Source organism: Raphanus sativus, chromosome 8, assembly GCF_000801105.2.
Source record: "Raphanus sativus cultivar WK10039 chromosome 8, ASM80110v3, whole genome shotgun sequence".
In the NCBI taxonomy this organism is placed as follows: Eukaryota; Viridiplantae; Streptophyta; class Magnoliopsida; order Brassicales; family Brassicaceae; genus Raphanus; species Raphanus sativus.
The window spans coordinates 18,232,780-18,260,740 of NC_079518.1; the positions used below are offsets into that span (position 1 = coordinate 18,232,780).

Sequence of the window (27,961 nt, forward strand, 5' to 3'; positions counted from 1 at the left end):
AATGGTCAAGTCCAAACTTTTGCGTGTCCATATGTATACTTAAAATTTCTTTGACCAAGGTACCTTTAAGAACTTTAATGGTTTGTCATGATTTTTGCAATGATCTTATATAGGAATTTAAAACATGTTTTGTAACCTGAGACCAAGGAGAGTGTTCTTCTTACGGTCCACGAATTATTACACTGATGTATTTTGAAATAGATCTTGAACCAAAAGACTACTAACACAAATCGACCAAGGATAATCGTTGTTTTCACAAAGGGATGTCGAGAATCCCTTGGTGATGATGAACATCAAGTCGTGAAAGTAAATTCACAAGTAGTTCGAGTGGTTGCTTTGCCTAGGGATCACTCACCTAGCAAAATGTACGATGTTGGATAATCAAAACATAAGATTTCATTAAATTAAGGTTTTAATTGGTGACCACTTTAGAAACATTAAGAACAAATAGGAAATGAACAAAAATGAAGTGCTGTTCGTTTGGTCGCCGCAGGTCCCGGCGTCGGCGTCAGCGTCTGTTCGTGCGGTCAACTCTTGTTCGTTTAGTTGATGCAAGTAGCTGCGTCTGACGCCGCGTCTAGACGCCGCGTCCGTGCATCGATCGCCGAAAAAACCTGCGTCGGCGTAAAAAATTCAGCGTCTGAGGTATGTTTTTACACTTTTACCCTTATTATATTTGATTATTTACAAAAAAAACATAACCCTAATTCTCTATTGACGCTGTTTGACGCTTCATTTTGACGCAGCTCTCTCCATCTCTCTCTGTCTGTCTCAGCCTCTCCATTGCAGCTCTTCTCACTCTCGAGTCTCGCCATAGCTCTCTTTTCTCAGCCTCTCTCCATCGCTCTCCGTCGATCTCTCTTGTCTCAGCTTCGTCATCGCTCTCCGTAGATCTATCTCGTCTCAGCCTCTTCCTATCGGCGTTCCTCTCAAGTTCAGACCCCTCATGCTCTCACTCTCTCGACGACGCTCAGACCCTCTCAAGCTCTCGACGACCATCTTACGCACTCTCTCAAGGTCATCACCTCTCTTTGAGCTTCGACCAAACCCATATCGAGCTTTCTCTTCTCCTCCACAGACGACGCCTCTCGAGCTCCCTCGTCTCCTCCACAGACGACGCCGTACAGGTTAACGTCTTGAGCTTGTTTTTTCATTGTTGTTGTCAGATTCAAATTATATTGGATCGTTGTGTTTTATGCTGCTGTGTGTTAATGATGACTCTCCTGCTTCTTTTAGTTTATACACTTTGGTTAGAGAGACAGCTTGTGCCTTTATTTGGAGTGCACTTTACTTTTGTAATGACACTTTGGTTTGTATGTGCAGTACATTCATGGTTTAGCTGCTAAAGGAGTACATTATATTCATCGCCCTGCTCCTACTCTCCAGGATCTTGGCTTCTTTCTTCTTCCGGTCTGACCTTTTTTCAGCTACATATACAAATACATCAGATGATGAGAATACATGTCTCAACTTGCTTTTTGTTTTACATTGTGTGTAGGAGCTTGGTCAAGAGAGAAGCTACATAAGTGAGACCCTCTTCACTACTGTTTTTCTTTCTTTCTTCCTGGTGAGTCTTGTCACATGTATTCACTTCTGCCATCATACTTAACAAAAGTATCGAATCTAGAGAAAGTGACTGTTAAGGATATAGCCCCTCTTCTTCGTTGGGTATGGCTTTTAGTGATGATCACTAAGTGATCTGTAGCTTTTCTTATGTTTTTTTTTTTCTGATTTGGAAAGTTGAGCAGCTTCTCCTGGCTCAGCTCTCTCTCTCAAGCTCACACTGTTTCTTGAGACTGATTCTGATGATTTTTAAAGCTGTGTTCTGTCTCAAGCCTCTATACTGTTGCTTGTATATAAGTCATAACCTTCATGTTCTCATTGCTTAATCTTTCTATTTTTTGCAGGTCTCAAGCTCTCCTAAGCTTCTCTCACTCAAGCTCTCCCAAGCTCACTCTGTTTCTGGTAAGTCTTCATATGTACAGCAGTATCAACGTTTCTTGAGAGTCGGAGTTTAAAATACTTGCAAGAAATCTGAAACTCTTTGTTTGTTTTTCTTCAGTTCTTGTCAATGAAACTGGCTACTGTAAATCCAATGATGGAGTTTAATGCTAATCCTGCTTTATCCACAGAGGTAAGCTTGCACTGATACAATGTTGCTTGCTCTTATCACGCAATGGCTTGCTCAGAGCAAAGGCTTCTCAGACACATGCCTAGATACTCAGACACACAGTTTCCCTCGGGTGATGGGTTTGTTCAAGCTGAGGTAGTTGTTAGTAGTTAATGTCAACACTACAGATGAAGCTTGAGCCATAAAAGCTAGGTGTTTGTTATTGTATCTCTCTGTACAGACAGAAACCAAGAAGTGATGTGTACGGAGTGAAACATGTGGCAACTATAACGTTTACTATCGTTTTTTCCTTTGTTTGTGTCATCTGTTAATTTTTTATCAATCCCAAAAAGAAACCAAAAATATCTTCATATCATGTTAAAAATGCCAATAATCTTTTTATGGACAATCTCTCTATTACTTAAAAATACTATGTATTATTATTATTACTCAACTTGTAAGAATTGGGAATAATTTTTTTCTCAAAATTTAAATTTAGATTTAGAGAACAATATATACTAAGGATAAAACTTGCGTATGGTGAATTTATATGAAAATTGTTTAAAAATATTGTATGAAAAAATAAAATATATATTCTTGATCTAATTAATTCTTTGGCCTTTAATTTTTTTTTAAACTTTTTTGGTTAATTTTATAATTTGTTTATTGATGAACTACTCTATTTTAAATAATATTTTAGGTTAAAAAATTACCTATCACATAAGAACGTAACATTTAGGCTGAAGTATCTCGGACATATTATTTGATTAAAATGAAACTATATCAGCTCGGTTATATATCATGATTTAGTAATTTAAAAGTTAATTATGGTTATAAGAAGTTACGTCCACGTGTTAATCCTCATTTTAATTTGAAGTTTATTCTCATTTTGTTCTTTTGTTTTGACCCGATATTTAGAAATGTCTAAAAAGATACATACTTATGTTAAGATTGATTATAATTATAAAATATTTTGATGTATTATTTTTATTTTTATTTAGCTTATGATTTATGACATCAAATATTTTTATATTTTTATATTTGACCAAAAATTTATTACCAATTAAACATAATATTTTTATAGATGTAAATATATTTAAACTACATTTTATTTATTTAAAATACAAATTTTTAAAAATAAAATATGAATAAATGAAAATAGTCGCAGCGTCAATCAAACGAACAACCCAAAACAGTGTCATGCGTCTGCGTCTTGCAGCTGCGTCAATTTTCTGCGTCTTCGAAACGAACAACAATCAGCGTCGGCGTCAGCGTCGGCGTCAGCGTCAGCGTCGGCGTCAGCGTCGGCGTCTATGAAACGAACATCAAATAAACGAGTTTGACGCAGCCGCTGACGCCGACGCCGACGCTGACGCTGAAACCGGCGGTAACCAAACGAACATGGCTTTAATGTCAAATTATTAGGGTTAAATAACATTGATTTTGTACGATATTATAGAAATAAGATGCCAAGTGATTAGATTATTAAATGATATTTTTTAATTTTTCTTTTTGGATCAAGATATTCTTTTATCTATACTATTAAAAGAGAAAGAGTCTAAAAAATCTATTTATGTAAAGTTGTTTGGACTCTTTTATTTAATTTATTATTTTTTGGTTCTACCTTAAATTTTTCAAACTATATAAACATTCAATATTTTTATTTAGTAATCAACATATTTTAATGGGTCAAAGATTTTGTTCAACCAAAGCCCAACCGTAACGTTCATTTTTTGGATTAATTTTTTGGGCTAATCTATTATTTCAATAATTCATTTTATTGACCTATATTTGAAAATTCTAATGAGAACTATGGTTTCTCTTATAATGTTATGACACTATGTCCTAAAAATCTATAGTGTGGATAAATTTGTAAATAAAGTCTAACCACTTAAACGCAAAACATATGTTGTAAATATGTATTATAATTTAACGCAAGTTTTATATTAAATATTTAAAATTACAAGTTCAAAATAAATTTATTTTAATACTTAGAAAATCAAATTTGATAAACACGCTTTGCCAAAAAATATCTTAAAACAAAACTATATGTATTAATCTATTTTTTTAAAAAATAAAATTATTATTTTAAATTAATTTTAAAACTATTTTTTGTCATCAAAAAACATAAAAATCTATATTATTACATAAGGCCAAATCATAAATCTTAAGTCTCACTACTTCAACAAATAAAAATCTTATATATAGCAAATAAATTTATAATATTGTTGTAACATACAAAATATCAAATAAATAAATTTTTAAATTTTTAATTTTAAATAAAAAAGCATTCTTTTCTTCGATATAAAACGACTTTATAACATGATAATGTACAACAAAACTAAAATACTAATTCATATTAAACCATTTTTATCAGGGTTTATCAGGTTTTTACGTATCAGTTTCAAATAAATTTGACCTGGATTATATTCGAATAAGTGAATTTATCAGTTTGACTTTAGGTCTAAGTCAGGTACAAAAACACTTCTAAAATTATTAAAACATCTACAAATCTATACTATGATATTAACCCAAATATAGAAAGTAAAACTTATGTTTCACCAGTTTAAAAATAGAACTCTTATAAAATGCACACAAAATATAAAAATTGTGTTGTAACACAGAGATTATATACAAAATCTCAAATAAAAAATAGATAAATATATATATTTTTAAAATCATTTTATTTTCCAATATAATACGACTTGATAACATGATAATATATACAATTAAAACCAAAACACTATTAATATCAAATATTTGTATTAACCGAAAAAACTCGTGCTTTCGAATCGCGGATCAAAATCTAGTTTATACTGTTAAAAGAGAATCATTTCCAAAAAATCTACTTATACAAAGTCATTGCACCCTTTTATTAGACTACTAATGTTTTGGTCTTACCTAAAATTTAGACTAACATTATGTTACCATATATTTCTCTAACAATATTTACCTTAATCAGTAACAAATATATCTATTTAAATAAAATAAAATATTTCCTATTATGTACTCTTACAATTTTGGTATATAACAAACTAATTTTGTAAGCAACCAATTAATTATAGATTCATCTCTTTTATTTAATTAATCATCAGTTATCATTTTACATACATATATTCCATGCCATCCACGTTTAACTTGTTCAATCCATGCATAATTATTTTTTGGTCATATCATTAATTAATTTAACTATATAATAGTTTAAATATTTTTAACTGAATTATATTTTACCCCTTATTTCATGTGAAATGTTCTTTCTCTAAATATTTTAAATTGATTTTATAAACAGTATTTATAACTAAAATTTGTTATCAAAGAATTTTTTTAAAAAATATTCAAAACCATATAAATATATACTACTAAATTAGCTAAAAATCTATCAAATAAATTTTAAAATATGTCTTATAAAATGCACATAAAATATAATGAGAGAGAGAATAGACATGTGCATTCGGGGTTTGGAGTCGAATACATATTAGTTACTATTGGGTCTGAATCTTTTAGCTCCTAGACATTTAGACTCAACTAGGTATATTTCAAAATTTTCAAGTACGTGATAGGTCAGAATATTTAAAACCCGAAAAAATTGAAATATCTAAAAACTCAAAAATACCCGAAAACTCAAAAAATATCCAAAAATATTCAAATACCAAACTCCCCCTCCCCCTCTCCTACAAATAATTTTACCTGAAATATCACACATGTACCAAGAAACACGCTCAAAATTTTACCTCAATACCCAAAATATATTTTTAAAATTCGAAATTTTATTTCTAACACAAACTATATCTAAAACCAAACCCAAAACTTTAAAAACTATATGTAATACATAAAACATATTCTAAATACCTCAAATGAATATAATTAATATATACTTACGAAACATTTTAGGTATTTTAGGTGCCGTGTCGGATTCCGTTTCGAACATGACCTAGACTCACTGAGATCAGGCCAAGACACAAACCAAGACCTGCGGGTCCAAAGAATACCAATTATGTATTTTATCTAGATCCAGATCTGAATTAAACATGTATTTTCAAATAAATTTTGGTTTGGTTTCTCGGGTCCAGATAATATATTAGGCATAGAAAATAGTTACAAAATAAGAGTGTAAGATAATCATATATAGATATAAACATATTCGCTTTTTCAATATAATATGAATTTATAACATAAATATGTATAACAATCTTATATGATTTATTTATATTCGAAAAAAAATCTGCGCTTTTTAAGTACAGATCAAAATATCAATACTATTAAAACAGGAGAACTTTTTATCGACACTTTTTGGACTATCAACAAAAGTTACAGTCCAATTAATATATTTGTCTTATCTTATCCTATATAATAATTAATATCGCAAATCTAACTACCTCCTTATTATAGTCACTATGATTTCATGATTAAATAATTAACTGATCCTATGAAATTAATATTGACGTGCACTTCTATAATGATTTGTACAAAATCATTGTCTTCCATATAATACATTTGTAGTTTGTCAACTCACCTAGATGTCTGTGACCTTTTATGAGTCGATTCTATGAAATAAATATCGACGTCTACTTCTTGCAAGTAGATAGAATCATTGTCTTTTATATAATTCATTTGTATAATACATTCATAGTGTGTGAAGGCACCAAAATTGTTATCATGTTAGTGTCAGAGACAATGTTTCAAAACCTGCACATATAAGGTTGACTTCTCAATCATCTTTATACATCTTTATATCTTTAGTTTTCTGCGCAGTGAAGAAAATTTCTGGTGTTATCATGTTAGTGTCAGAAGCAACCTTTTATCGATCTGTTTCAAAACCTGCACATATAAGGTTGACTTCTCAATCATCGTTATACAGCTTTAGATCTGTAGTTTATATCAGACAAATCATCAAATTAAAATTCAAAAGAGTTATCCCATTTGATTCGTAGTCCCACCATATATTAGTATACATATAGAAATGTATGAATAATACGACACAACTTTCAGCCATTGAAATAAATTCAAACTATGAATCAGTTTAGATTTTTTGTAATTCAAATTAAACTTCTTAATAAAATCTCAACTAGATGTTATACTAAATTGTTTTGCGTAACTTAAAAAATCTTGTGTATACCGAGAATATTTCTCACATAGAACCTTCTTATCTATGTTCTGATCAGATAATATTTATTGTTGCAACTTAATTGATCTCGATATATGTTTGTTATTATAAGAATCCATGATCACAAATATTTTATCAAAATATTTTGTGGATTACTATCATAATTTAATACCGGCGTATTGATGACTATAAATAGTGGGTTCTTAACGAGTTTTTAAGTCACAACTAAAAACCTCATAAACGTACGAGAATCTTTAGCAGACATGTCTTCCATAACCAAAACGAGCAATCTAAGTGTTATTAAGCCTTACAAATCTGCATGGACAGTCCATGTGAAGATTCTACATACCTGGAAGTCTTTCACACCACAGTTTGGTGCGTCTCTTGAAATGGTCTTAGTCGACGAAAATGTAAGCCATATAACCTGCACAAATACATTCTATATATGTTTAAGACACTAACTGCGATATTATAAAGTTCACAGGGTGTCAAAATACATGCCTCTTGCAAGCAACCATTCGTTGAACAGTTTGAGAGCTACTGTCGTGTTGGGGAATGGAAGGTTATTACTAACATGGCCTTGAGTCCAGCTTCTGGTCTTTACAGACCCACCTGCCATGTTTACAAGATGTCATTCTTGAGTCAAACTTCGATTACGGAATCTGATCTGAAATGTGACAACATGTTCCTTGATCTTCAAGATTTTGCCAGCATACTAAGTGGTTCACATAACACATGTTATCTTATCGGTAATTTATAAATGATATAGTCTATTTTTAAACAGGATATTCATATGACTTAAAGTTTTTGCTACGCAGATATCATGGGTGAAGTGTTAGACTTGGGTGACTTGGGAAAATTCCGATATGCAGGAAAGGAAGTTAACAAAGTCGATTTCACTCTGAGAGACATCAAGTAAGTTTTGTATTGTAATATTTTATTATGTACCATATATGATTCTAATGTATTATATTATTCCTGCATCAGCGACAAGCGCCTGCAATGCTGTCTTTGGGGAGAATCTGCTGATTTTTTGACCAAAGTGTTCAACGAATCAAACAATGGAGTAATTTGTTTGATAAGATTTGCCAAAGTCGGAAAATACATGGGTATAATTCATATGTATTACCATTGTTTTTTCAAAAATATACGTGTGTTTATTAATAGTATATGTTATTGATAGTTTTATGTTTGCTGTGTTTTAGGCGAGTTTCAAGTCTCCAATGCTTGGGACACATCTTTGGTGTTGTTTAACCCAGAAATCAAGGAAGCTCAAGCTCTGAAACAAATGTAAGTGCGTCGATCCTGATTTTTAAACCCCCCCCAAAATGCATAACCAGTTAATGATTGTTTTTAATTACTTTTAGGTTTCATTGTGATGATATGTATAAACCTCAAAAGGACAAGATATTGATCCATCGAAAGCGCGAGAAATGGTCTCTGTTTCCATTCAATACAATTCAAGAAATGAAACACACTATTCTGGTTGGTTTCTATTTAACAAACCATTTGATGTATTTTATTTTCTGTTTTATTTATTTCCACTAATCACACATCTTTATTTTTTTTAGGCTGGAAATATCAGGGTCATTTTTCACGTTTATGCTATTGATACCTTTCTTGGATGGTATTATGTTGCATGTGTTGTATGCAACAAAAAGGTTTTAAAAGTCAATCTTCAATTTGGAGATCAAAACTTGGACAACTGGTGGTGTGAGTTCTGCCAGCGTAACGTTACAAAAGTTTCACCAAGGTATATTGTATTCATATATTAATTCTGATCAGTTTTGTTTGATTTTTTTAGATGAAATGTATGACACCTGACCATCCAATACATATTTTTATAGGTACAATTTGCATTTGCTTGTGCAGGATCAGACTGGTGAGTCGAAGTTATTGTTGCAAGACTCAGTTGCTAAAAGTTTTGTAAAATCCTCTGCAGCAAAACTCTTAACTGGTTTGGGATATAAGGTAACCTAATATTGTAAACACTTTTCATTATTCTTGGCTAGATTGTTTCTTACGTTTGATTTTTTAAATGTACAGGTTGAATCAAAAGATGTTTTGCCAGGTGCAATTGTGGATATCGTTGGGAAAACATATGGTTTTGGTATTTCTATTGATGAGGATAACATTGCCAATGGAGTTGATAACTTCAAAGTCCTGAAAGTATGGAATCTGGATGACATTTTGTTCAAGAAAATCAAGTCACTACACAAGTTGGCAACTGAGACAAGGAAGAAACAACACACAGATGTGATCAATAATGGAAAACTGGTTTCTGAAGACATCAATGAGAAGAAAAGTGGCTGAGTTAAAATGAGGCTGTCTCAAATTTTATCTTTTTCTGGTGTTTGTTTTTCTTTCTTTGGTTTTATCTTAAGTTAGGAGTTTTAAGGGTTTTTATGCTTTATTATTATTTGGTATTTTTGTTCTGCTTCATAATTAATTAAAATAAAATTTCTTTTTTATGAGATAACGTGATTTTTTACAAGAAAATCTTATGTTGAACTAACTTAAGATAATTATATGTGTAAACTCAAATTCTTGACAAATCTAAGTAATGTGGATTTGTATTATACTGACTGTGATTTAGTATATGAAACTATATATCCATACTTATTCTAAATGTATTCTATGTTGCTATTTATATAGTATATATACAGTCAAAATACAAAACAAAATAAAATAAAACATATTAATATAAAAGCAGTGGATCAAACAAATAAATTGTTATCTATAAATATATTGTACAAATCATAACAAAATTGCCATATTGTTACTCAAGTTTGGATATGTTCTCGAACCTCAACAAACATCAAATATTTTTGCAGTGAAAAAGATTCAGAATAATATCTCACCTGTAACTAATTTTGAGAACAAATATTTCTACAAACATGGAAAACCATAACTACTTTTATCTTTTATATACTTTAAAATTGAGAGTGTAAAGATCGTAACAAATTGGAGATATTATAAACGAATTTTGTATTTGTGCTCGAACCTATACAAACATCAGATATTATTGTTACTAAATATATTTAGAATAAAATCTAACCTGTAGAATTTTCTAAATATTAAAACAATCATCTTTGTGATACGCTAATACCTGTATAAATAGTGACACTCACTAAGTTTAATTCATCAATCTAAAACTCCAATCCAGCAACGTTTTTTCTAGCAATGGGTTCTATTATCAAAACCAGCAACTTAACTGATGTTAAGCCTTTCAAATCGGCATGGAGAGTCCAGGTTAAGGTGCTTCATACCTGGAAGTCATTCACTCCCCAGTTCGGTGCATCTCTTGAAATGGTGTTAACTGATGAAAATGTATGAAGCATTTATTTTCGTTTTAGATTAGAAATATCTTTACTCATAATTTGCTATCGTGTTAACTTCTTGAATTGAAACTTGCTGTAACAGGGCGTAAAAATACACGCAAGTTGTAAGAAATCATTCCTTGAAAGACTCGAAAGGCATTGTCGTATTGGAGAATGGAAGGTTATCACTAATTTTACCTTAAGTTCAGCGTCTGGTCTTTACAGACCCACCAGCCATGTTTACAAGATGTCTTTCGTGAGTCAAACCTCTATAACGGACTTGACTCTGCAATGCGATGACATGTTCCTTGGGATCCAGGATTTTGACACCATTCTAAGTGGTTCACTTAATACATGTTTTATTATTGGTAAGTTAGTAATAATTCTATATATCGACTTTATAATGATGTATTAGACTTTTGATAATATACATGATGATAAACAGATGTCATTGGTGAAGTTCTTGACTTGGGTGGACTGGATATTGTTCAATGTCAAGGAAAAGAAAGAAAAAAGTGGAGTTTACACTCAGAGATATCAAGTATTAGTTAAACCGAAAATCTCTTTTTTCTCTATATATAAAATATAAATATCGTTTTCTAATATTCATGTTTTATATCAGTGATCAGCGTCTAAAATGCTGTCTTTGGGGAAGATTTGCTGAAAGCGAAGATGAAGTCATTTGTGTTGAACCGAAAAAGGATCCTCAACCAGCTAGAGTTCAGTCGATGGCCAGACTTTTTCAAATGATGTTCGAAAAGAAAACCAAAAACACCACTAGCTCAGCAAAGAAAGAAACATGTGACTCTAAAAGTTTTTCTCTTAGTCTAATCAACAATAATATATTTGAATTGGCTACTAATTTGATTTTTGTTGTGGTTTTTCAAAGCGTACATTGACGAGGGTGACCCAACACACAAATGTGAATTCTGTGGAGCTATTATGTGGTACGGCGAACGCATTAACAAGAAGAAAAAGTTGAAGAAGCCTACGTTTTCGTTGTGTTGTGGTCAGGGGCAAGTAAAATTACCATTGCTAAAAGAGTCCCCTGAGGTTTTGATGAATCTTTTGTCTGAAAATAATGAGATCAACAGATTTTTCCGTGACAATATCAGGGCATTGAACATGGTTTTTTCCTTCACATCTCTTGGTGGTAAAGTTGACCATTCTGTTAAAAAGGGAAGGGGACCCAATATGTTCCAACTTCAAGGAGAGAATTACCATTTAATGGGGAGTTTGAAACCGGATGTTGGTGATTCAGCCAAGTTCTCTCAGCTATATATTGTCGACACTGAAAATGAGGTTGAAAACAGAGATGCAATGATTGGGTAATGTCGAAATTATTTTATTTATATAGTTCATTTGTTTATATTGTTAGTTTTATTACGTGAACTAAAATCATTGTGATCTATTTTTATTTCAGCAAATACAACAAGACAACCACAAAAGCTAAAAAGAAACTTTTGAGGAAACAAATTATAGAGATGATTGTGAAGATGCTAAACACATTCAATCCATACGTCTCAAAGTTTCAAATGGCAAGAGACAGGTTTAATATGGATCCGGATTCTACATTTCATATGAGGATTGTGAGCAGTAGGGAAAAGGATGGGAGGACTTATGACACACCTACAGCTTCCGAGGTTGCAGCTTTGATTCCAGGGGATTTCAATTTGGATATGGATAAAAGGGACATTGTTTTGCAAGAGAAACATACCAAACGGTTAAAAAGGATAAGTGAAATTCATCCCTCATATCTAGCACTACAATATCCATTGATTTTTACATATGGTGAAGATGGTTTCAGACTTGGAATCAAGAAAGGACAAACACCAGCAACAGAAAAGCTAAAGAGAGATAACATTAGCATGAGACAGTGGTTTGCATTTCGCTTACAGGAAAGGGAAAACGAGTGCCATACGCTTCTGAATTCTAGACGGTTGTTTCAACAGTTTATTGTTGATGCTTATACTACGATTGAGAGTAACATGCTAAGTTATCTGAGGTTGAACCAGACGAGTTTAAGGTCTGACAGCTATGACTCAATCAAACAGCTAGAGAATGCTGGCGATTCTAACATGCAGGAACAAGGGCAGCGTTTTGTTCTTCCAGCGACATTCGTTGGTGGACCACGTTATATGAAGAACTTATATTTGGACGCTATGGCTATTTGTAAACATTTTGGTTTCCCTCATCTATTCACAACCTTTACCTGCAATCCTAAGTGGCCTGAAATAACAAGGTATCTAGAGAAGCGTAACCTAAAGGCTGAAGACCGACCAGACATAATATGCAGAGTGTTCAAAATGAAGTTGGATTCTCTAATGAGTGATTTAACCGACAAAGAGCTATTGGGGAAAACAGTTGCGTGTAAGTTTTAATTTTAAGTTTACTAATTTTGATTATATGCGATTTCCATACTATTTATTATGTTCTAACATGTCATTTTATATAATGCAGCTATGTATACTATAGAGTTCCAAAAACGTGGTCTACACATGCTCATATCTTGCTATTTATGCATCCCAAATCTCGGTTCCCTACAACTGCTCACATTGACAACATAATTTCAGCTGAAATTCCCGACAAGGTACTAGAGCCAGAGCTATATGGAGTTGTAAAGGATATGATGATTCATGGACCTTGTGGTGTTGTCAACATGAATTCACCATGTATGGAAAATAGTAAATGTTCTAAACTTTATCCAAAGGTTTTTGTTGAGGAAACAACTGTGAACAAAGAAAGATTTCCGGTTTATAGAAGACGCGAAGATGGTCGGTTTGTAGAGAAAAATGGCTTTAAGTGTGATAACAGATATGTTATTCCCTATAACAAAGAATTATCACTACGGTACAGAGCTCACATCAATGTGGAATGGTGTAACCAGTCAGGCTCTATCAAGTACTTATTTAAATATATTAATAAGGGCTCAGATCGTATTACGGTTGTTGTTGAGCCTCCAGCAAAAGATGCTCCAGCTCAGACTTCGAAGGGAAAAAGCCAGACCAACAAAGAAGATAAAAATGAGATAAAGGATTTTTTCGATGGCAGGTACTTTTGCTGTGTTATTCATCTTAGATATTATGATGTGGTTAATAACGTGAATGTGATAAATTATTCTTTTTAATTTGCAGATATGTTTCGGCCACTGAAGGTGCATGGAGGATCTTCAAGTATCCAATACACTATCGATCTACAGCTGTTGAGAAGATTTCATTCCATTTACCAGGCAAACAAATTATTGTGTTCAAGGATGATGACACCTATGACAAAGTGCTCAACAGGAAGTTAATTGAAAACACAATGTTTTTGGCGTGGTTTGAACTGAACAAGATAAGTGATGTCGCTAGAAAATTGACGTTAGCTGAAATCCCTACTATGTTTACTTGGAACAAGAAGGAGAGACGTTTCCAGGAAAGAGTTAGAGGGTTTGCTGTCGAAAGAATCAATTATGCACCGAAGAAGATCGAAGAAGCATACTATTTGCGTGTATTGCTCAATATCGTCAGAGGTCCTACATCGTTTGAAGAAATAAGAACTTATAATGGAGTCGTTTATCCTTCTTTTAAAGAGGCGTGCTTTGCCCGGGGGCTGTTACAAGATGACTAGGAATATGTCGATGATATATTCAGGACCAGTTTTACAAGTTCCTCTCCCTACATGCGTCAGGTATTTGCTATCATCCTCATGTCTGATACACTATCTAAGCCGGAAGTTGTTTGGAAAAAAACTTGGGAGCTCCTCTCAGAAGACATTCAGTATATTAGAAGAAAACAGTTAAACCGACCAGGTAAATTACTTTTAAATAATGTATCATTCATACTGTTAGTTTCGCTGATATGTTACTAATCTAAAAACTTTTTTTGTTGTAGAACTTTGTTTATGTGAAGAAGAAAGAAAACAATTTGCTCTGAAGGAAATTGAAAAGATTTTGAAGAGTAATGGAACCTCTTTAAATAAATGGGATAAGATGCCAAAGCCAGCAGAAGACATAGATGGAAGTTCTAATGTCTTGATCATGGATGAGCGTAGTTATAATAAGGATAAGCTAAAGGAAAGTCATGACCGAGATATGAAGAAGTTGACCGATGAGCAGAAGAAGATATATGATGAGATAATTTCTTCGGTGAATGAGAAAAAAGGAGGTGTGTTCTTTGTTTACGGCTTTGGTGGAACAGGAAAGACCTTCATGTGGAGATTACTCTCTTCGACCATAAGATACAGGGGAGACATTGTCTTAAATGTGGCATCAAGTGGAATTGCATCTCTTTTATTACCAGGAGGAAGGACTGCACATTCAAGGTTTGGAATACCTATAAATCCAGATGAGTTTACATTCTGTAACATCACTCCTGGTTCCGATCTTGCTAACTTGGTTAAAGAAGCTTCGCTTATTATCTGGGATGAAGCACCAATGATGAGTCGACATTGTTTTGAGTCTTTGGATAGATCTATGGCGGATATTGTGGGATATAAAGGGAATAAGCCTTTTGGTGGGAAAGCTGTGGTGTTTGGAGGCGATTTTAGGCAAGTTTTACTGGTTATCCATGGTGCTGGAAGGCCTGAGATTGTTATGTCTGCTCTTCATTCTTCCTATCTATGGAAACACTGCAAAGTCCTAAAACTAACTCAGAATATGAGGCTGGTCTCTGACAATTTGACAAAAGAAGAAGAAAAGGAGCTTAGGGAGTTTTCAAAGTGGATATTAGATATTGGAGATGGAAACATGGGTGGTGAAAACGATGGTGATGCTACAATCAACATACCAGAGGAGTTTCTTATTACTGATTCTAATGATCCTATCGAGTCCATAAGCACAGAAATCTACGGAGATGCTATTTCACTTCAAGAAAACAAAGACCCTAAGTTTTTTCAAGAAAGAGCAATTCTCTGTCCAACCAATGAAGATGTGAACATTATCAATCAGTATGTATTGGATAAGTTACAAGGTTAGTGTAGTTTACAGTATTTGTTTTATGATAAAAGAGTTTTGTCTTAGTAATTGTAATTGATGACATCTATTTATTTTTTTCGCAGGTGAAGAAAGGATATATCTAAGTGCAGACAGCATAGACCCTTCTGATACAGGTTCGGTAAATGACCAAGCTTTAACTCCAGATTTCTTGAATACTATTAAAGCTTCTGGTCTGCCAAACCATTATCTGCGTCTGAAGATTGGCTGTTCAGTAATGTTGCTAAGGAATCTTAATCATACAGAAGGTTTGATGAATGGACCTAGACTACAGATAACTGAATTGTATGATTACATGGTGGGAGCACGAATTATAACAGGAGATCAGGTCGGTAAGATTGTCTACTTGCCTAGATTGTCAATAACTCCATCAGATACTAAGCTACCATTCAAAATGAGTAGAAGGCAGTTGCCGCTTGCTGTTGCTTTTGCAATTACAATCAACAAAAGTCATGGTCAGTCTCTTGCTAAAGTTGGTTTATACCTACCTATGCCAGTTTTTTCACATGGGCAGCTTTATGTGGCTATTTCAAGAGTTACTTCAAAGAAGGGTCTAAAAATATTGATTGTTGATGAAGATGGAAAACCTCAGAAGACTACTAAGAATGTTGTTTTTAAAGAGATCTTTCAGAGTCTCTAATCTGCCACGGTTTCATGCGTAATAAGTTATGTTTTTCAAACATATGTTTCATTTATATTTCAGACAGTATGCGTGTGTTTTAACTTTGTTTCAGTTTTAGTTGTTTCAACTTAATAAAAGTTTGGTGAAGTATTATTCCCTATGTTTCAGATTAAACTGAAACTATGATTTATTTTGATGAGGATTGAATTCCTCAGAGTCAAACAATAGCAATATTCAGCTCAGTATTATTAATATTCAAAGGCGGTTCTATATCCTATCTAACCATGATCAGTTACATTCCTATTTCTATCATTGAATTTCTCAGAATTGAATAATCATCTCAGTATTAGTAATAAAGGCGGTTCTATATCCTACCTAACCATGATCAGTTACATTCCTATTTCTAATATGAATAAATATAGTCTTTACTATCACTCACCGTGGTTGTCTGTAGTTTAAAAGAATTGACATCTCTGTTCTTCCTGGAGTACTTCCATTTTTTGTTGTTCTGTTAAACTGCTGCTGAAAATATAAGCCACAATATGAAATATTTGTTGACACTAAACCAAAAACGAGTTATAATTCCATTACAGATCAATAAGGAATTGAATTGGAAAAACAATAACTTATCTTATTCCAAAGTTTTGTACTGCCACCTCTGTTATGTGAATAACTACAACTTATTGATGTGTAGTTCTATAAGCTTCCCGAACTGGTGGTCAGCTCCTCCTTTTCGTATAACTGTTGGTCAGCTCTCAATAAACATCCTTGATCTTGACCCTAACTGGTGGTCAGCTCTCAGTCGATTGTCCATAGATATGTTCTTAGTTTCTTTGCTGATCTTAAAACAATCGTAACTGATCTTGCATGACAAAATTTCAATCAATTAAATCAATCGAATCGATACCGAAAGAAAATTAAAACTTCGAATCAACCAAACTTACCTGGGTTTCTTTACTCCATCGATCTCTTTGAAGTATTGATTTTTTTAGAATAGTCTAAGCTGAGCATTAGTTTTCATTACAGCGGATATCACGATGTAAAGATTCAGTCGAGAACGAGAGAGAGAGAGAACTGTCGGTATTTTTTTAATTGTTTAAGACAATATAATGTAGATATTTTCTGTATGAACCAAAAAATAAACTAATATTTCTCCCACTTAGAAATATATAATATTCCATAAGCCCAATTAATCAAGATATCATTCGAAAAGTGTGAGCCCAACCATTAATTTCTCTTAACCATTAATCAGAGCCCAAATTAATTTCTCTTAACCATTAATATTCAAAGTTATTATGAACTAACTGTCTATAATCTCAACTACACGGAACTGAGTTGTCCAAGCTCGTTCCTTTCCCGTCGCCGTCAAGAACAAGCCTACTCTGGAGGGCCCGCGGCCACATACGCCAACTTCCGAAGAAGATCCGACTCCAAACCCTCGCTGCTGCCACTGCTCAAGACACTGATGTCTCAAATTCCGAACCACCACAAACTACCCCTCACTCATGTCTGAGGGAACCGCCATCCCTTTTAACATGCGGTCTCTGGCTCCTCCCCCACCTTCCTCGAAACGGAGATTTGATATCTCATGATTTTATAGATTTTTAGTATCTCATTTAGTTCATATTTATCAACTTAGGATGCATTTAGATGTATATATTACATTTATGTTCAATTGCATTTGACAGGTTCTAGGACGTGCATATGGAAGTTTGGGATGAAAACACAAGGTTATTCTCGCAAAGTACAAAGTTTATGGGCCGATTTGAAAACATCAAGAGATGAGGGGCTATTGTGAAATTACAAGGGGTCTGGGTGTGAAATCAAAAGTTTGGGGTTAATTTGAGAGGTCTCTTCTCGATTAGTAAAAGTATGGGGCCTAAATGAAATAAATCAGAAGCTGTAGGACCTAATGTGCAAATAGTCTAAATCCCACCTTTGCTCGTGTTTCTTCCGTTTGTGTCGGATATTCCAAAGCTCTCATTTTTCAATTTTCTATAGACAGTTTCACGTAACTTGGGGTGAGGAATAAATCCTAGTATAATCATTACTTATTCCCCAATTATATCTAAACGCCTTTTAGCCCTAACCTATATCGCCGCCTAATTAATGCTTATCCTAAATGACATAAGGTCATTTTCGTCAATTCATTTCTACCGAAACCCACATATTTTTTGGTTTGGGTAGATTCCTAATTACTGAATTTTTTATAGATTTTGGCCTAATTCACTCATATTTTAAAATATGAGTAGTAAAACTTTATTGGAAAGTAAACAAAACTAACAAAACATAAATAATTAAATTATATTAATTAATTTTTATTAAAATAAATAAATACATACACATATATATGTATATTATATTTTTTAATATCGGTACATATTTTAATATATTTTTAAAATTCAGAATATTCATTGCACCGAGAACTATCATAAATTATAATCAATGTTTTGAAAACCGACCCGGACACTGAACCGGACTACTTACCGGGTCATTGGGTCATTGGGTCGACCGCGGGTGAACCGCATGTTAAAAAATGAATTAATTTTATTATATAATAATATATTAGTTATGAAAATAAAAATATAGAAACTAAAGTTAGTATTTTCTAAATGTTTTTTAAAACATAAAATAATAGTTTGGATATGTATATATTTTATGTTTAAAAAAATATATAGAAAATACTTAACTTTACTTTTTATATTTTCATTTTCATTTGATATACAAACTATCAAAAAATAGCTTAGACTATTTAAGTTAGAAACATGTAAACAAAAAAATCATTTGTTAATCGGCAAAAAATAGAGTTGTAAAACTTAGAATTTAGAATGAATTTTACTACAGATTTATAATAAATAAAATAATTAAAAAGCAAAAAAAAAGAAAGGAGAAACAGAAGATAGAGAGTCAGTAGGAGCTAGTAGAAGAAAAAGAACGACGAAAAAAAAGAAAACCAAAAGAAACCTAATTTTTAATTGGAAATTTAGAATATAAAAAAAAATCTAAAAACTAACTAAAAGTTTTAGAAAATGTAAAAGTTATCTATTGGTTCAACCAATGGTTCAACCGGTATCAGGTTTCGGGTTTTAGTGGGTTTTTGCGGGGTTTTGCGGGTTTTAAAATTTTGGATTTTCACACAACTCGAACCGGATTTATTTTGGGTCACCGGGTTTACCGATTCAACCGCAGGTCCGGGTCGGGTTTCAAAACACTGATTATAATCGACTAAAATGGCTCGATTGGTTGTCATGTCATAAAGCCAATCACTCTTCAATATTTTAGTGTCTCTGAAGCAGACCTATAATGTTGCCACGTAATTGACCAGTATTAAGAGCACTCGTAGACGAATGGTCAGAAGGCCAAAAGATGTAAAACTCTTTCTGGCCAATAGCTTCACCTAATGTTCATGATTCACGTTAGGTTAGTCATTCTCACTCTTGGTGATTTTGGAATACTTCTAAAAACAGGAGGATCTCGCACTTCAAATATTTGTACACCCTTAACCTTTTTATAGTTTAATTTGTAGTGAAATAATTAGGGTCCTTCAAAAAATTTATATTCTTTTACTACGCAATAAATCATCTCAAAAGAGAACTAATGGTGAAGTTTGTTATTACGAGCGCAAATGATTGGACTGCCATCCTTTGAGTTTAGAAACTCCTTTCCGCTCCAATAGTAACAAGGAAGGTCTTCCATAATATAAATGGGTTTTAGAGGACACGATGTAGTGACTGTACCAACACACAACTCTATGATATATTCAATACGTCTAGATGGATGGGTGGAGACTTGAAATATGGGGATAAGAAATGGCAAAAGTGAGTATATATTAATATACTGCATCTTAAGATTCTCAACAGAAATGAAATGGACTGGTCTGGTCTTTCAGAAGTACATAGAAAAGATATGAAAATTGAACATTCAAGAAGCATAATTTTTTTTCCAAAGATCCTATACTTCTCTAGACATTTAAACAGCAACGTTAGGAGACGCTGGATACTCTTCGTACCCTGAGATTCCTGTAATCCTAATCCTCGTATTTGGCTGCATTACCAAGACAAAAATCACAATGCAACTGTCTATGAGTACCAAATTATTACTACTAAGAATGTTGTTTTTAAAGAGATCTTTCAGAGTCTCTAATCTGCCATGGTTTCATGCGTAATAAGTTATGTTTTTCAAACATATGTTTCATTTATATTTCGGACAGTATGCGTGTGTTTTAACTTTGTTTCAGTTTTAGTTGTTTCAACTTAATAAAAGTTTGGTGAAGTATTATTCCCTATGTTTCAGATTAAACTGAAACTATGATTTATTTTGATGAGGATTGAATTCCTCAGAGTCAAACAATAGCAATATTCAGCTCAGTATTATTAATATTCAAAGGCGGTTCTATATCCTATCTAACCATGATCAGTTACATTCCTATTTCTATCATTGAATTTCTCAGAATTGAATAATCATCTCAGTATTAGTAATAAAGGCGGTTCTATATCCTACCTAACCATGATCAGTTACATTCCTATTTCTAATATGAATAAATATAGTCTTTACTATCACTCACCGTGGTTGTCTGTAGTTTAAAAGAATTGATATCTCTGTTCTTCCTGGAGTACTTCCATTTTTTGTTGTTCTGTTAAACTGCTGCTAAAAATATAAGCCACAATATGAAATATTTGTTGACACTAAACCAAAAACGAGTTATAATTCCATTACAGATCAATAAGGAATTGAATTGGGAAAACAATAACTTATCTTATTCCAAAGTTCCGTACTGCCACCTCTGTTATGTGAATAACTACAACTTATTGATGTGTAGTTCTATAAGCTTCCCGAACTGGTGGTCAGCTCCTCCTTTTCGTATAACTGTTGGTCAGCTCTCAATGAACATCCTTGATCTTGACCCTAACTGGTGGTCAGCTCTCAGTCGATTGTCCATAGATATGTTCTTAGTTTCTTTGCTGATCTTAAAACAATCGTAACTGATCTTGCATGATAAAAATCAATTAAATCAATCGAATCGATACCGAAAGAAAATTAAAACTTCGAATCAACCAAACTTACCTGGGTTTCTTTACTCCATCGATCTCTTTGAAGTATTGATTTTTTTAGAATAGTCTAAGCTGAGCATTAGTTTTCATTACAGCGGATATCACGATGTAAAGATTCAGTCGAGAACGAGAGAGAGAGAGAACTGTCGGTATTTTTTTAATTGTTTAAGACAATATAATGTAGATATTTTCTGTATGAACCAAAAAATAAACTAATATTTCTCCCACTTAGAAATATATAATATTCCATAAGCCCAATTAATCAAGATATCATTCGAAAAGTGTGAGCCCAACCATTAATTTCTCTTAACCATTAATCAGAGCCCAAATTAAAAATTTTAATAGTATTGTTCAAATATAATAAATTACTTATATCATTTAACGTATTATCAATATCAAATTAACTATAACATTACTTTATGTATATATTTTTTAGAAAATTACAAATATAAATTCATATAAATTATAACTCATATAAAAAAACCACAATTTCAATTTTAAAAATATTTATGTTTTATCTACACTCTCAATTTTAAACCGTACCAATGAATAAATATATATCGTGTATCATCATAATCTTCTTTCAAAACATCAAAACCACTTAACAAAAAACATATGAATCGTGCCACACAATGTTCTTATAACTATATTATTCCCCAATTAGAATCATCATGATGAAAAAAAAAATCTTGCCCGCCCTTTGAAAGGGCGGGTCAAACTCTAGTAGTTAATCTTAAAGTAGAAGTACGGTGTATTGATCTATCAACCCAATTTTTTTTTTCTTTTGAGAAGGGCTATCAACCCAAGTTCTAGCAGTGACTCTTAACAGTAATAAATCCCTTTTTTCTAGAGTAAAGATTTTTTTTTATATAACGTGTAGCGAAATTTATGTTAAGTTCGACCATGTTGAGATACGAGAAAAAATATTATCTGATTCTTTTATATACATAACTTTGTAGTCTTGGAAAATACTTTGAAGACTGGAAGCCGAAAATCTAAAATTAATAGAATTTTTTTTCTAGAATTAATAGATTGACATCCTATATTTTAATAAAGAAGTTTACTTTTGGATTAGTTATCCCCAATAACAATGTTACAATCTATATATATTTTAAAATAATCAAATAAAATAATTTAATTTTCAGTTGCGTATTTCATCACTAAAAGAAGTTATGTTACAAATTACAATACAAGTAAATTATTATAATTGATATCTAAATTTTAATATTAGGCCTCGATTGTACAGCTGATGAAGAAGCAGTAGCAGTATGCTGCAGAAGCAGTATGTTGCGAAGCTGTATGCTCTTATTAAAATTTTTAATAAGATGATTGGTAGAGCAGTAGCAGTATTATACAATTTTAATTCTTTTATAAAAGTTAATATATAATATATTTTAAAACTATATATATTAAACTATAATATATATATATATATATATTAATACTATATTTGTTATTAAAATAATGAATCTTAATTAATAACATAAATTAAATTAAATTTTAAATGTGAAATATTACTATTTAAAAAATGTATTTTTAAGAAAAAATATAAATTTATTTTTGGATATAAATAATTTTGAATATTAATAAATAAAATAAATTAAATTTACATTTATTTTTGGATATAAATAATTTGAATATTATTAAAAATTAAATAAATTATCATTATATATATATCTTTTTATTTTATATATTAATATATAAAATAGATATAATTAATTTATTTTATTTACTAATTTCAAAAATTATGTTATATCAAAAAATTTATTAAAAAAAATAAAATTTACAATTAAAATATCTATTTTAAAATAATATTTTGCATTTAAAATGTAATATGATTATATATATTAAATTATATTTTAAATGTGAAATACTGTTTTTAAAAAATGTATTTATATTGTAAATTTATTTTAGAAATCAAAATTTCATTTTCTGTATATAAAAATAATTTATGATATTATTAAATAAAATAAATGAACTAAATATATTTATTTCTTAAATTTATAAATTGTAAATGCAAATGCTCCTCTAAAAGCTTCATATGAAAGCATTTGCTAGAGAGCATTTGGAGAGCATTAGCATTTAGTAAATGCTTTTATAAATGATTTTCTAACAAATAATGATTGGATAATGTGGAACATAATGCTAATGCTAATGCTCTACCAATCAAGGCCTTAGAAAGAGAAGTCCGTTGAATTCATCTGAAAATTAGATAATAAACTTATGGAAACATATACTTAATAATAACATTAAGGGTATCAGACTACCAGGCAGTGGAACGATTTTGGACCAAATTTTAGCACAAAAAAAAACATAAGGGTGTCAGATATTCTTGTATATTTTGAAAACTATTTTTATTAATGTTGCAAATGTTTTGTTTGTTAATGATATATATATATACTAGATGTTGTGTCCGCACATGCAGGCTTAAACATTTTAAAAATAGTTATTATATATATATATATATTACTAATCAAAAGAATAAATTATTATTTTGATTTTGATTTGATTTTTTAAAAATAAATTTTAAAAGTCACTCAATATCCTCTTTATATTTATATAAAGTTAAATTTTTTTACTGGATTAGTATTTAGTTATATGTTTTATGTTTTTTATAAAGAAAAACTTTTTATTAAAATATTTTTAGATAACAACACAATATATAGAAATTATCTTTTTATTTAAAGTATAGTTTTATATTTTAGTAAACAAACTAAATCCTTTTTTATTTTTTAGTTAAGTTATATATTTTATTCATTAAGAATGTAAATGATCTTAGTCACTCTAATTTTTAATTTGAAAACTTTTTTTTGAAAAATCAATTCTCAAATAATAGCATGTGGGTAAAAATCAAGATACCACCATAAAAAAAATCAAAATACCACCATCAAGTAATTGATTATATATTATTTTTAAGTGTTTTGTCCGAATATGCGGATTAAATAATTTTTCAAATATTTATAAATTAGTATATTATTAAATTGAAATACTATGATGATAAATTACTGTTCATTTGTTCAAATATTTAATAATAAATTAAATAATATATAGAGAAACTTATCTGTTTAATAAAAATTATGTAAGATTATTATTTGGATAGCACAAATATAAACTACTTTTATATAATAATAATGATTAAACCACTAAAATTCATTTTAACTATATGTAATTAACTTAATTATACATTAAAGGTTAATAAAGTATTTATAACAAAATATAATATATATATATATATATATAAACTATATTGGATAATGATAGTATTTTAGATAACAAAGTATAAATTATTTTAGATAATTAATTTATCAAATCACTAAAATTCTTTTTAAATTTATGTTTGATTATATACTAACAAATCAAATTATTTATTAAGCGTTTATCTTTTTTTTAATATGATGTTAAATATTTATTTTAGACAAACACAATAAAAGCTATTTTTAGATAATGATAACTAAAAATTTACTGAATTTCGTTTTTTAATTTATGGTTAATAATTATATATTAAAAATCTAATTATTCATTAAAGGTAATAATGTATTTAGCCGCTCTAACTTTTAATCCGTTGCGAAAAATTACTTCGCAAATAATAGTATAGATAGATATATCAATTTCTCTGAATAAAAATCATATCAATGAACTGCGTAGAACTATGATTATCTTTTTTTTTCTTCTAAATAAAAATCATATCAGTGAAGTAATATAAAAAAAAAAATTGACGAAAAAACGAATAAATTTAAAATCAAAACATGACCCAAAAAGTGGACATAAAGGACAAAGAAAATGCAAAATCTTGATATTCTGGCGCAGGAAGAGAAAAAGCAGTGTTGAGGCTCTCTGTTGCAACATTAATGGCGAATGTGACAAAAGAGACAGTCCAGCCTTGGAGGGGAGACTTCTCCGTACACACGCGCAGAGCACAAACATTCTCTCTCTCCCCCTTAACCATTTCCTGTTACATTGCGAACCTCTCTCTCTCTCCGTATTGTTCCTCTTACTTTTTCACTACCCTCTCTCTCTCTCTCTTTGTCTCATCTCTTCTCTCTTTCTCTCATCTCTTCATCTTCTCTAAAACTTTGATGTTTGAAAACAAATTTATGGGTTTTGGAGGTTTCCACGGCGATTTCAACAACATAGCACGAGCTTCGGATCGTCGTCCTTTTCCACAGAATCTCGACACAAACCCATTTATGAAGAATCATGAGTGTTACAGTCAGAGCAAGGATGGTGGTCTTGATTTGTGCAAAAAGCTTAACGAAATGGGTATCTCTTGCGACAAGAGTATCTGGAGCAAACCGGAAGACTTTGGGTCTCGTCATGGGTGGTTCCACAACAATCTCCCTTGTCGGATTCCCGATGGGTTTCGCAACCTTTCTTCTTCTCATGGTGTTGGAGTCTCGCCGGTAAAGCTTAGATTGCTTGCCTCTCAAGATTACGGGTTTGAAGAGATGATGGCTCTTAAGAATCACAGAGATTTTCTCGCCATCAAGCGTCTGTTTGAAGAAGATAGAGCCCTAGCCGCCATGGAAGGTCGTTCTTATGCTGAGGATAGTCGTCTCAGAGGCGTCTCCCTTGGGACCGATGCGTTGATGTTTGAAGGAAAAACGGTTTCTCGAGCCCTAGCCGCCATGGAAGCTTCTGGATGTTCTTATACAAAGAAGAGTACTAGCAGTTTGCCCCCGAATCTCGCCTGCATGGTCAACATCTACGGATCTGTGAGTTTAATGGCCAAAGATCAAATCGGTTGCAGGGCTTTGCAGAAACTGGTGGAGGAAGGAACGTTTCATGATTTCAACGCTATATTCCGTGGAATCATTAACCATCTCATCCATGTTTCAATGGATCAGTTTGGGAATTACTTGGTCCAGAAGATGATTGATTTGTGTGATGAGGAGCAGCGAACGTTGATTCTGAGTGTGTTGACCTCAAAACCACTCGACCTAATCCAAATCTGTCTCAACAATTACGGGTACGCACGCCTTTTCATTTTAAGTAACTTTCTTTCTATCAATTTTAAACGGAGATAGGAGCTTTTAGTAAGTAAGTAGTACGTTATTTTAATCCATTGCAAGTCAACATGAGTTATCAATGAGACGTTTCATATTTTGTTGAAAATCATTCTTGGTTTTTGAGAAAGAAGAAAACTTTTAACTATATTTGGGAAACTTTTGCAAAGCAATTCTCTATTTATAAAAGTGAAAGCAACATTCGGTAGAGAAGATTATTTCAGTTTTTTTTTTTTTTGACTTTTTTACTGCTTTTGGCAACACATTAAAACTTCAAACACATTAAGCGAAAGCTGAGACCTTTGGATAAAAGCATTGAAATCCGCTTTCTGATTCTCCGTTTTTTGGGAATGAAACAGGACACGGGTTGTCCAGAAGATGATTGAAAGCGTGAAAACGAAAAAGCAGATTGAGATGGTGAAGTCAGGTCTTGAACCCTGCTGTCTTGCTCTTGTCAAAAGTTTGAATGGCAACCATGTCATTCAGACTTGCTTGACATCTCTTGGTCCTAAAGACAACAAGGTTTCATTAAAAATCTCAATCTTTTTCTTTCTTAACTTAAACCTGATGAACCAACATATGTTTAATGAATGTTTTTTTTTTAAATACCTACACCAGTATAATAATCAGAGTACTGTATTTTCTCATTACTATTGCCAAGTTAAATTGCAACATTTTTCGTCAGATGTCTGAATATTTTTTCACTGTTATTTTTGATTAGATGCCTAAATAATGAGTCTTGGCATCTTTCAAATTACAAAGACTAATGTTACCTTATTATCTATAGACGTTTTGCTTAGCTACCTATCTATTCTCTTAATTTTCTCTTTAAATAAGAGAGTAGGAAAGCTAATAATGTTTTGAAAATTTGGTCCCAGTTTGTGGTGGAAGTAGCTACAAAGTACTGTGCTGAGATAGCAACTCATCGCCACGGCTGCTGTTTGCTTCAATGCTGTGTTGCAAACACTGCTGGAGAACAACGTGAGAGACTCGTCGATGAGATATCTAGAAACGCACTTCAACTTTCTCAGGATCCTTTTGGGTACGTATATTGATATTTACTCTTAAGACAATCATGATTTCGTATTAATTAATGTGAAAAGCCCTCTAAGCATATGGTTTGATGGGAAATGGTGCAGGAACTATGTGGTGCAGTACATAATAGAGCAAAATGTTCCAGCAGGAAAGTTGCTGACGCAGTTTAGAATGCAGTACGCCAAGCTAGCAACTCAGAAATTCAGTAGCCATGTGGTGGAGAAATGTCTTAAGCATTATCCAGAGAGCCGAGCTGAGATTGTCCGCGAGCTCACCTCTGCTCCAAACTTTGAATATCTCCTGCAGGATCCTTTTGGAAACTATGTTATTCAAACTGCTCTTTCTAAAACCAAAGTCAGTCCATAATCAAATATATACTCTACACAGCAAAAAAGCTTAATTATAAGAACAAAACCTGATATGTTTTTTTTTTTTTTTTTTTGTTTTTTCTGAAACAGGGTCGTGTTCAAGCAAAGCTGGTGGAGCAAGTTAATAAGTATGGGATACTGAAGTCGAACCCTTATTGCAAGAAGATATTCTCCAAAGGTGCCTTGAAGAAGAAGTGACTTTGCTTAACAATAAAAATAATCTTGTTGTTTTGTGCTTCAAGATCATATCGGCTTTAACATAAACACTGCCTCTTTTGATTCTCGTCTTGAAGAAGTGACACGAACATGCTATGGTTTTGTGTGTTTAAAATCGGATAGGTCTGTAACCAAGACACTGGTCTTTTATGTTGTCGGT

The 27,961-nt window shown here is 31.9% G+C and overlaps 1 protein-coding gene and 1 long non-coding RNA gene across 2 annotated transcripts; both read left to right on the forward strand.

Annotated features, from left to right (window-relative positions):
* The first annotated feature begins 736 nt into the window (after window positions 1-736).
* Window positions 737-1,568, forward strand: LOC108821572 (uncharacterized). Its single transcript, XR_001944598.2, has 3 exons — window positions 737-1,127; window positions 1,324-1,410; window positions 1,499-1,568. It is a non-coding gene; the product is annotated as an uncharacterized LOC108821572 (long non-coding RNA).
* Window positions 1,569-25,263: 23,695 nt separating this feature from the next.
* Window positions 25,264-27,848, forward strand: LOC108820158 (pumilio homolog 9-like). Its single transcript, XM_018593134.2, has 5 exons — window positions 25,264-26,145; window positions 26,542-26,704; window positions 27,061-27,224; window positions 27,322-27,571; window positions 27,676-27,848. The coding sequence occupies exons 1-5, from the start codon at window positions 25,274-25,276 to the stop codon at window positions 27,781-27,783; spliced, it is 1,557 nt and encodes a 518-aa protein (XP_018448636.2). The 5' UTR covers window positions 25,264-25,273; the 3' UTR covers window positions 27,784-27,848.
* The last annotated feature ends 113 nt before the right edge of the window (window positions 27,849-27,961 follow it).